Source organism: Trichosurus vulpecula, chromosome 4 (assembly GCF_011100635.1).
Source record: "Trichosurus vulpecula isolate mTriVul1 chromosome 4, mTriVul1.pri, whole genome shotgun sequence".
In the NCBI taxonomy this organism is placed as follows: Eukaryota; Metazoa; Chordata; class Mammalia; order Diprotodontia; family Phalangeridae; genus Trichosurus; species Trichosurus vulpecula.
Window position 1 is genome coordinate 141,367,042 of NC_050576.1, and position 12,331 is coordinate 141,379,372.

A 12,331-nucleotide genomic window follows, 5' to 3' on the forward strand; every position below is an offset into this window, starting at 1 on the left:
TCCTCTGTCCAAGAGCCTGGATCAATACTTGCAGGATCCTTGGAAAGAAGATGGAAATTAGGCCAGCTAGATGTGCTTACCTGAGATCCCAGAGCTGATATGAGTCAATGGACCTGGGCAGGTCAATAATGGGTTTATAACTACTGTACAGCTTTGTTTTCCTCCCTTTTCAGGAAAACCATTTAAAGTGGTAAAGTACCAACTTCGGAGTTAATGTTTTACCACTCAGTAGTATATTTTTTCTTTTGCTTAATGTGCATTTGACTTTTTATATTAAAATAGGTTTATTAAAAGGATACATCAGCCAGGCAGTGGCTTTCACATCTGGACACTGAAATGTCTAATATCAATACCAGAAAAAAAATCCTCCCCCTCTCCCTTTCTCAAGGTCTATGGGGTCGAAGCGCATGTGTGTTTGGTCACTGCTGTTGTTTAAAAAATATTTCATTTTATGAAGCCTCCTGTGGTACCCTCTTGTGAAAAATAACTGACTGCCTTTGCTGATACTGCTGTTTGCGTCTCTTCCTTTTATCACACTGACACAGCAGCAACATCTTGAATGTGGTTCTGAATGTTTTGTTACACAGTGCATAGCACATGGGGTTCACGGTGCTGTTGATGTAACAAAGCCAGTACCCCAGGTTCCAATAGGTCTTAGGGATGCAGCTCTCACAAAAAGTATTCACCAGGACCATGATGTTGTATGGAGTCCAGGTGATGATAAAGGCAAGTAAAATTGCACTGAGGGTCTGTGCTGCTTTCTTCTCCTTGATGAGGGACATCCTTTTCCGTTTAGTGATCTGACTTCTGGTCTTCAGGGCAAACCTTTTGGCCAGTGTGGCCTCCTTGAAGGAAAGAGGCAGAGCTGCTGTTGTCTTAGCAACAGAAGAAATGGCCTCAGGTGTCTTGGCAGTCTCCACAGCTGACTCTAATTGAATGGGAAGCTTGGTAAAACTCTTCCTAAAGCTGCCTCCGTCCTCCATACTCTTCTGAGCTTGTAGCTTGCTAGTTTTCTTCTCCAAGTCAGCTTTTCTCAGCTCCTCCTCTGATCCTTGCAGGTCCTCTGATGAGGGTAATTTGGTGGAGTTCAGGATAGTGCTGTGACCTGGGAGCTTCAGCACAATGGAGTAAATGGCTCTTGTCTCCGAGCCAATGTCTTCCTCATCAGATGAGGCAGAGTTTTCAAGAGAGGCAGCAGCATCATTGTTGTTCCAGCTATCACTGCTACTGTGCTCCTGATCCATCTGCTCAGCACTGGGTTTCCAGCTCTTTGTTGTGAACCAGAAATGACAGCGGCCATACTTCCTCCTGGTGGAGCGTTTTAGGGTCTGCTGTTGTAGCTCATAACTACTGCAGCTCCTGGAACTGCCCGTTGGATTAACAAAGTGGGCAGCCTCTGCTTCACTCCCTGAGGCCTGCAGTCCTGCAAGCTCTTTGGTACGTTTCTCAGTCTCCTTGTAGATCCTCCAGTATAAAATAGTCATAATAGTCACAGGCATATAAAAGGCAGCTATGGCAGTGCCAAAGGTAATGGTAGGTTCAGTGAGGAACTGGATGAAACACTCTCCTGGGGGAACAGTTCTTTTCCCAACAAAGTACTGCCAGAACAATATGGCAGGAGCCCAAAGGATAAAGGAGATGATCCAAGCAAGGCCAATCATCATACCAGCCCTTTTGGTTGTTCGTTTAGCTCGGTATGTGAGTGGCCTGGTAATGGAAAAGTACCGATCAAAGCTGATGACCAGAAGGTTCATGACCGAAGCATTGCTGGCCACATAGTCGATAGAGAGCCAGAGGTCACAAGCTAAGTTCCCCAAAGCCCAGCGGTTCATGATGATGTATGTAGTAAAAAGGTTCATTGAAATAACACCAATGATCAGATCAGCACAAGCCAGGCTCAAGAGGAAGTAGTTGTTGACCGTCTTTAGCTGCTTGTTAACTTTAAATGCCACGATCACTAGGATGTTACCAATGATGGTCACCAAGGCTAGGATGCCAGTCAACAAGGCAATGAAGACCACTTGCCAGATGGTGTGACCACCAAGAGGGTCATTGTTTGTAGCATTGTTGGAAAAAGTCTCAGAGGCTTGAGAGACGTTGTAGCTGCCATAGCGAGGGGGAAGACCTGGGCCTGAGGTGCCTTGGTTCCAGGAAGTGCTGATGTTAACAAATGAGGAAGAGGTTGTATTGTTACTGTGCAGGGTCATCGTGGCTCTCTGGCATAGTCTAGAAAACAGAGAGAAAAAGAGAGAGAAGAAAAGAAATCAGGGAGAATGTTGCTTTATTTTGGCATGTCCTCAGCATTGGACATTTAAAAAGAAATTAAAAGGCCATCACTGAATCATAGACTGTTACCACTGGCAGGCACCTGTGAAACTGTCTAGTTCAACCTCCTCATTTTGCAGATGAAGAAGCTGGGACCCTCAAAATTAAATAATTTGTCCAAGGTCAAACAGGGAGTTGGCTGTGTGCTCAAGTCTAGGACCCAGGACTACCAACTCCCAGCTCTGGATATATTTTTTTATTATATACCATACTATGCTCATAATATTTCATCTTTCTTCTTTTGTATTATTTCCTAAAATGTAGAGTGATTCCAAGTTATATAGTACTTATCCAGTATATTTTTTCATCACCACTGTTCTTGATATATTCACTTCCTAAAAATAACATTTCAAATAAAATTTATAAAACTTGAGATAAAGACAAATTTTACAAGGTATCTGCCAGATAAGCTTCATAGGGATGAGAATAAACACCTCTACAATCCACAGCAGGGGAAAAAATAGAAACAAAGCAAGTTAATATTAAACTTCTCAAAATATGATAGAATAGAGATTCTTAACCTGCGATCTGTGAGCTTTTTAAAACAAATATTCTCATAACTGCACTTCAATATATTGGTTTCCTTTGTCATCCCATGAATATTATTTTATTCATTTAAAAACAATATTTTGAGAAGGCATTCATGTTGTTGTTTATCCTTTATTCTGGGGACCAATGACATCAGGGGGGTGATGTCTTGACTTGCAAGTGAAGTGGATTTTAAGTGAGGCAGGGCTGGGCAAAGTCATCAGCCTCACTCTCTCCTCCAATCATTGGAGTCCAATGGCAAGATTTAGGTCAGGACGACTGCAATGGTCCCAGATGCAGTTAACAGACCCTGGATTTTTTAAGCTAAGGTCTTTCCTAGGCCTCAGTTTGTCTGAGGCAACACCCATTCAGTAGGTAAAGGCTAGGTAGGAATTGAGGTAAAAGATGGGCCTACTTTGCCTTCACAAAAAAATCAGACAGGATTCACAAATTTTGCCAAGTTGCCAAAGTGGTTCATGATAAAAAGACGTTTAAGAGCTCCTGCTATACAAACTATGTTATCTTTGTATGCATGCATGTGACCACTACAATGGCTTATTCAGTGAATTCCTAGATGCCAAAAACCATATGCATGGTCAAGTGGGTACTCCATAAATATGTATTTTTTAATCTCCTAGGGATATCTCTCCAAAGTTAATTTTCAATGAAGTTCACAAAGATGTGCTAGTTAGTTGAGAATACTTAAGATCCAAGAAGCTATCACTGTTTATCTCCTTTAGAAATGTTTTTTTTTAAGTAATTTGTGGTAACATAAAATGTTTTAGTATTATGGAGGGAGCAAGAAAATGAAGAGGCACTATGGGAGACATAGGACAGCTAGGTGGTGCAATGGACAGAGCACCAGCCTAGAGTCAGGAAGACCTGAGTTCAAATGCAGCCTCAGACTTATTAGCTCTGTAACCCTGAGCAAATTACTTAACCCTGTTTGTCTCAGTTTCTTATTTGTAAAATGAGCTGGAGGAGGAAATGGCAAACCACTCCAGTATCTTTGCCAAGAAAACTCCAAAGGGGTTCAGAAAGAGTAAAACACAACTGAAAACGACTAGACAGCAACAATGGGTGACAGTGGATATTAAGCTGACCTGGCCTTGTAATCACAAACAATACGAACGTTCGAGTCTGGTCTTTGAAAACTGTTGACTGGATGATACCTAGCAATTGATTTAACCTCTCAATGCCTCAGACAACTCACTGTGTTGAAGATTGGGTGTCAATTTAAAAATTCCTCATTGGGAATTCCTTTGACCAAGAAAAAAATTACATTTTATATAAACCTAAGAAAATGAAAATCAACTATACTTAGAAAATGGTTGTTTTCATGCTGATAAACTTGAAATAAAATATTTGATTTTTGTTTTCTTCTTTCAATATGTAAATGTTCAGTGTGAGGTTTAGATAACTGGCCTCACATTAAAGGAGGGAGAAAACACTCTTCAGTTTTCTATTGGTGTGGAAGAAAAAAATAACCTTATTATCCCAATGTGCTATTTTAATTATACCTCATTCTGCTGCACTCTTAATAATACAACCTTATTGAATTACCTCCTTTTCTGCTATAAACTGAATAATAAAAGTGGACTAAACTACCTCCATCCTCCTTAGGCTAAAAACCATAAAAACCTGCTGTACATAGCATTCTTTAGCTGTACATGAACCCACAAATGGTACCTAACACACAACTAGGGACTTTCCAGATATGCTTTCCTATAGAGACAAAGTGCATTCCATTGGTTCATTCATGTGAGGCATATTGGCTATGGAGGCTTGAAGAAGCTATACAAGCCAAATCCAAACCATGGGAGGTTGAAGCTGCAACCAACCCAAGGAGTTTTCCTTAGCATGAGAATAAATTCCTTTTCAATTTGACTACTTACTTTATTTGCTCTCCAGCCATATGGATCTGCCAGTAGATGAAATTCTCCCTGTATTCTCAATGAAACTGAGCTGAAGATTTACCCAAGAATAGACAAAGGGAAAGAACATTTTTTCCCATTTGTCCACTTCTTTGCTCCAACACCGACACCACCCCTATACCTGGAGTGGGGTAGGGAGGGGAGTGGAGCATTGCCTAGATTATTTCAATAGCCTATTATTTGGCCTCCCAGATTCAAGTCTCTCCCTACTCCAGTTCATCCTCCATTCAGCTATCAAAGTCATCTTATTACAGTGAAGGTCTGACCATGGCATGGACACCACCACTCCCATTCAATAAACTCCAGTGGATTATTCTAGAATTAAATTTAAAACCCACTGTTTAGCTTTAAAAACCCTTCATAAAGTGGTCCTTGTCCCTTCCTACCATTCTAACTTTCTTATGTTTACTTCTTCCATGTACTCTACCTACTGACAATGGAATCATTGCTATTCCTTGCACAAGATACACCATCACTCTGCTCTGGCTGTCTTCCATGCCTGGAATGCTCTCCCTCTTCATCTCCATAGCTAAAATCTTTTCTGCAAGAAGCCTTTCCTGGACTTCAATGTTAGTGCCTTCCCGATGAAATTATCTGCAATTTATCTGGCATGTATCCTTTTTTTGTATATCATTGTTTTGCAAATTGTTTCCCTCATTAGATTCTGAGCTCCTTGAGAGTAGGGACTATTTTTTACCTTCCTTTATGTCCCCAGTGCTTAATACAGTGTCTGATACATAGTAAGCACTTAATAAATGCTTATTGACTTGTTTTAGAATCAAATCTACCAAGAGACAGTGCTGATACAACTTGGTAATAATTTTACTTAGCAAGGTCAGGTTAATTATTTTGGGCAAAATACAAAGAAAATGGGAATAATATGTCTTCTATAGATGAAACCCAAGTCTCAAAAGGAGGAAGAGCATGGGAAAGAGACAGTAAAAAATCCATTGAGCTTGAGATAAGTGGAATCCACAGAATGCGAATATTCAAAGTTAAGGGGGAGAGGGAGGGAGGGAAGGAAGGGAGTCCACAAAGGACTCAATAACATCCTTCAAGTCAGGAGAAAGTGCAAGTTATTATATGGCCTTGTAATAAAAATAGTAAAAGAATGCAGAAAGCATTTTGCAGGGGTGAGAAAGGACAGAAGTGATGTACTTTCAGGACAAAAAATAATGGAGAATATAAAAGGTAAAATATTGAGAACAATGGGACTAGGTTTGGGGTCCTTTGCATTCTTCAGTGGGTGAAGAGAATCATACAGAGGAGATTTTTATTAAGCACAAAATATGGATAATATATGTGTACTGAATAGGGAAAACAATCAGATCTGCAAATGTTTAAGCCCCACAAAAGCCACGTGAAAGCGAAAAGTTCTTTAATGTTATTTGCTTTTTCTACGGACCACCAGAAGGGTAATATTGGGAAGGAATTTCAGCTTCCTTTTTAGGAAAGGCGATAGGGCTAGAAACTAACTAAAATAATCTATGAAATGAAAATATTTAGAATCAGTCTGAAATATAGAATAATTACTAACATATACAGTATTTTAAGGTTTGTAAAGTGATATACACACGCGTACACACACACATACACTCACACCCTTACTACAATTCTATGAGTTAAGTGCTATAATTTTTTCCATTTTCCATTTTAAGGAACTGAGGTTCAAAGAGGTTAGGTGATTGGTTCTGGCAACTAGTTGTTAGGGATGTTGAAAAGGGGCATTTGGGAGTTCAGAATCATGACCTCTAAGGTCTTCTCCCACCGCAATTCCAAGATTCTAGGACTTTCCAGGGTAGCAGAAATATTTGTTTGTATTCAGTAACAACAGTATTGTTTTAAGAACAACTTTGAGTGACTAAGTCATTTTGATTATTGTAAATATCCGAATTAGCTACAAAGGACATATGAAGGAAGACATTATTTGCATTCAGAGAAAGAAAGAACTGATATATAGAAGAAAGTACAGAATGGTTTTACATCTATATATATGTATATATATATATATATTTGTGTCTAATGGTAGACATTTCTAGGGTGGAAGGGGGAGGGAAGGAAGAAAGGGAAAAAAGAAAGTTACATGATAACTTTATTATATATTTAAAAGCAACAGCAAGTTGTACATAATAGATTTGCAGTTTCATGAACAATCTATTCTACTGTCATAGAAATGCTTATTTTATTTCTTAAATTCAGAATAAAATAAAAAATATAACAAATGGATAAACTAAAGGAATTCGGGATAGTGTAGGGGACAGGGAGCTGGCCTTAGAGTCAGGAGATTTCAAATCTTACCTCACACTCAAACTAACTGGGTGACCTTAGCTAAGTTACCTTACTTCTCAGTGCCCCAAACAACTTTAGGACAATAGCTGCAGAGCAGGTGTTGATGTGTACTGGTGGAGAGTGTTCTTCACCTGGAGTCCTGTGCAGGAATGAAGCTACAGATCTCAATTTAAAAAAAGTGCCAGTTTGGAGAAGAATGGCCAGAACAATAAAACTTGTTAAAGAGAAGAGAAGGGAAAATCAGTCAAGAAGAAATTAAACTCAAATTAAATGAGAGTACTGATAAATTTTGAGAAACCTGAATGTAATGTTTGTAGAAATCATGAGGTTTTTTTCTCTGATGGTTAAAGAGTTGAAAATATTGGTACTCTGTAGATACATCTCTGTTATAAATCATTACCAAAAATATATAAAGATCAAATGAGCTGATGAATGTGAAACCAATGAGAAAAGTACAAAGTGCTATAGAGATGCCAGGTGGAACTATCATGCATGGTACATGTATGTGAGAGGAGCAAATTGAGGGCAGAAGGAGTTGAGGCTCCCTTCTCTTGTTGGCTTGAAGGCCCTGCAATAGATACTCGGGAAGTAGGCTAGACCCATTTCTTCTGATATTTGGAACTTAGTCTCCTCTCACAAATCAAAACCAAGTTTCTTTTACATGGGTTTCAACTATCTTTTCCCAGAGTCCTCAAATCCCACCCCACCTCCCCATCCAATGCAAAGCAAAGGACAAGTATATTATGTTAGTAACACTGATATACCATCCACAGAGTCATCCAGGTTCAGCAATTAATTCTTACTCAGAATTAAGTCATCCAAGAATGCACTAAGAAAACAGTTTCAAAAACTGTATACTAAAGCCTGAATTTAACCGTGCCTCTGTTTTTATCATGAGAATTGGAGAACAATTTGGCATAGAACAGAACTATCTTCACATTGTGCTAATTTTTCCCCTCCCCCATCTGGTATCTAGCCTGCACAATTTCAAGGTTTCCTTTCGAGTGTCCATTTTGTTGAGAGCATTCATGACTGAAGGGGAGAGTTAGAATGGCTTTTCTGCAAGAGAAGCAAGAGAATTGGTTAGATGAAAAGAAATATAAGAATCTGCCCACTAGATGGCGAAATCAACTCAAAAAAACAGTCTTACTGCTGCGCCACAGCTCATGAATAGCTGTGGGTACCTCTGTCTCCTCTGAGTAGCAGGGGATTTGAACTTGAGTCATGCACAGTTCTTAAATGATATCATATGGAATCACCAAAGCCCATTCCAATCAAAAGTATCTTTAAAGGAATTCAAACTTTCTAGAGGTTGAATAGTCAGAAACAAACTCCAAGAACTATGCCATTATTATTCATTGTTGGATGTAAGAGAGGAAATGTGTCCTGATTTGGCAGGATTGTTTATGCTCTGAATAGAACATTTTCCCCCCAGAACACCCAAACTGAAATAAAATCCCCTTTTCAAAAAGAAAAAGAAAATATGTTTATTTGTCAAAAAAATGATGCATTACACTGTCTCTCTTTGTTACTTCTTTTTGTAGGTTTGATTGAATCTGACAACAAAAATGAAGGATGCTTGGAAACGTAATTACATCAGGATTGATTATGCATAGCTGTTACCATCAAAATAGCACAGTTTTGCCTTTAAAACAAGGAACTAAATTGGACTAATGATTGTCTGCATTAGTTCTCTCAAGCCTGAAAACCTTTTATTTTCCTGATCCATAGAAAAACTGTGAAACCATTCATTTGAAAAAACAAAAACAAAAACCAACCCAAACAAATAAACAACGAACAACAACAAAACCAAAAGGTAAGGCTACCTCTGCAAAATTTCCCTCCTTGCCCATTTGTCCCTGAGGGCAGTCTATACTTCAAGGCTCCAAGCTGGCATTTATGGATTCTTTCAGTTATCACAAGACCCAAAGGATTCAGGAGGTGATGCATTTGGGAGCTAAAGTTTATGATGAAAAGGAAAGAATAACCTGTATTTCTAACTGCAAACCTTTGACTGAGTTCAATTCCATGTGATTTTCTCTGAAGATTTCGATGCTTAAGCCATTGAACATAGGGGAGAGCTGGTTGTGTAGGTGCAGAAATGATTTGAACTGATAAACTTTCAGGTTCTTTTTCAAGAACCACTGAACAAAATATTTCCCAAGTGTCAATTTTATTCAGGAATTCCTGGTGAGGGGCAGGAGGTAGTGGGAAGATTGATTCTTTAAAACGCCTATGAAATGGATCAGTTATGATTGAATTAGTGGTATATATGTGCTACCAGGGTTGCCCTGCACATACCTAATCTTTTTCAGAACCTCTGAACCTCAACCCATGTGTATCATAACTTTTCTACATTTACTTAAATCTAAACTAGCTAATTACATATATGAAGGTATAAAACATTGATAAAAGGAAAATAAAATCATAGTGACATAGTAGAAGTAGGCAGTATGGGAAGAGAATAGAAAGGAGAGAGATGTCCCCAATGCCTGAAGTTGTCTCCCTCTTCATCTCTATCTCATGGCTTCCGTGGCTTCCTTCCATTCCCAACAAACATCTCAGTTCACATAAAAAGCCTTTCCCAATCCCTTAATGTTAGTGCCTTTCATTTACTGATTATCAACAATTTAACCTGTATACATCTTGTTTGTACATAGTTGTTTCATTTTGTCTTTCTCATTAGACTGTGATATCCTTGAGATTGGGACTATCTTTTGCCTTTCTTTGTATCCCTAGCACTTAGCACAGTGCCTGGCAAACACGCATTTAACTAATATGTGAGGCAGCTAGGTGATGCCGTGAACAGAGTGAAGGCAGAAAGTCTCATTTTCCTCAGTCTAAATCTGACCTTACACACTTACTACTATGTGACCCTGGCCAAGTCACTTAACCCTGTTTGCCTTGGTTCCTCGTCTATAAAATGAGCTGAAGAAGGAAATGACAAACCACTCCAGTGTCTTTGTCAAGAAAACCCCAAATGCCATCATGAAGAGTAGGACAAGACCGAAATGACTAAACAACAATAATAAATGCTTGTTGACTAAAAATCCCTGTCATAAAGGGGAAGGGGAGAAAGGAATAAGATTTATTAAGTACCTACTGTGTACCAGGCACTGTGTTAAGTGCTGTATATAATTATCTCATTTGGTCTTCACAACAATCCTGGGAGGTAGGTGCTATTATTAAGACCTATTTTACAGTTGAGGAAACTGAAGCAGAAAGAGATTAAGTGATTTGCCCAGTATCACACAGCTAGTGTCTGAGACTGGATTTGAACTCAGGTCTTCCTGATTCCAAGTCCAATGACTTGACTTTCTGACTTCAAGTCCACTGAGCCTTGTAGCTGCTTCTATGTCTCAAGATGTACAGGAAGGACTCAGGAGCTCTGGATTCTAGGTTGTTTCTACCACTATATGCCTTTGGCAAGGCATTTAATCTCCCTGGTGATTTATAAACTAAAGGAATTGAACTAGATGTTCTTCAAGGTCCCTTCCTGCAATAAATCTATTTTATTATAAAAGCTGGATCTCTTTACAGGTAAAAAAAATGAAGAACATTTTCACTACTCTTCTGTACTCTCAGGTCTAATAATAAAAACCTGGAAATGGTAATCTAATTTATTTGAAATTAACGTAGTGCACTTTGAGTGTCCTATCTTTTTTTATGAAAGGAGTATGGTTGGACTAAAGTCAGAAAACTCTCCCAAAGAGATGCTGTGAAGTGGATTATTCTAAGTATATGGTAAAAAGAGAATAATTGGAGGCTCAAAGCTGCTACTTAGGTTAACACCCCAATTAATGACCAAACAAAAGATGAAAGAATGAGAGAAACAACATTAACTATCAATACAAAATGCTATGAATAAAAATAAACCAAAAATGATATCCTATCAAACATAGTACTCAACAAGCAATAGAGATCAATGTTTAGCAATTAACATGTTTTAAACAGTATTAGCTGAGGCATTGTAGAACAGGGATTAAAGTCTTAATCTAGGATCTTCCACTCATAAACTGTGTGACTATGGGCAAGTCCTGGGCCTCACCTTCCTCATCAAAAGGGTTAAACTAGATGATCTCTAGTGTCTGCTTCTTCTAACTTTAATGATCCTGGTTGATGACCAGTACATTTTTTCCCTCTGCTTAGTGATGCCAGTCATGCCTAGATCATAATTAAGAGCTAGGACTCTTAAGCCAAGAAATCTAATGTCATTGTAGTTATGTGATGGGAAAGGTCAAATCCTGAAGGGAAAATGTGGTGGGACAGAGATAAAGCTAAGACAAGGAGGAGGAGGATATTAAATTATTGTAGCCGCATAAGGGCAATTATGGTAGAATGCTAAGAGTAACAGTCACACCAGAATATTCAAGGAAAATTGTTAGAAGATAGAGAATGGAAGGAGCAAGTACAGGGGCTGCATTTAATGACCTTAAATATGAATGCAATGAAGGTGATGGTTTGGAAGCTTGAAAGACAAATCTGAAGGAAGGGGAGAAAGGCTGTTTTGTGAATAGAGAGAACTGGCATTTTTTAATGAACTACAAGGAAAGAGACTGATGGTAGCCTCATTTTAAATATAGGAAACACCCTGGTTCTGCTAGAGATATTTCTGTAAGTAATAAAGATTGAATTCTAGTCTCTCCAATTAGAAAGTGTAAATATTCTTTACTATTCTACAGAAATTAAAGGTAGATTGTTAAATAATGAAGTGCTTTTTTAAAGAAAGTATCCACCTCAGAATGAACCTAAAATAAGTTAGTGACAGGCACATGCAATATATATTAAAGCAAATACCATTTAAAAAATTTTTTCTAGCCTTCCTCTGAAGTTATCCAAGTGACTTATTTGATACAACAAATCATGTTTTGTTGTTCAGTCATTTCAGTCCTGCCCAACTCTTTGTGACCCCATTTGGCGTTTCCTTGGCAGAGATGCTGGAATGATTTACTATTTCTTTTTCCACTCATTTTACAGATGAAGCAAATGGATTTAAGTGACTTGCCCAGGGTCACACAGCTAGTAAGTGTCTGAGGCCAGATTTTAATTTAGGGAGATAAATCTTCCTGACTTAATGCCCAGAGGTCTATCTATTATACCATCTAGTTGCCACTATCTGCATCAAATAATACTGTATTGTTAGCTTCTCATGTATGCTATATCTTTTTTTCCCTATTACTAGGCTGTCAGTACTTATAGGGCATGGAGTCTATTTTAAAATTCTCTGTACACCCTATAGTAACTATCAAAGTATT

At 38.4% G+C, this 12,331-nt stretch overlaps 1 protein-coding gene across 1 annotated transcript in view; it reads right to left on the reverse strand.

Moving 5' to 3' along the window:
- Positions 1-253: 253 nt before the first annotated feature.
- The window catches only part of CHRM3 (cholinergic receptor muscarinic 3), a 37,064-nt gene continuing 24,986 nt past the window's right edge, over positions 254-12,331 (reverse strand). The window contains exon 2 of the mRNA XM_036755476.1: positions 254-2,226. Within this exon, the coding sequence (XP_036611371.1) occupies positions 450-2,226 (1,777 nt within the window). The 3' untranslated portion in view covers positions 254-449. The remainder of the gene's footprint in view (positions 2,227-12,331) is intronic.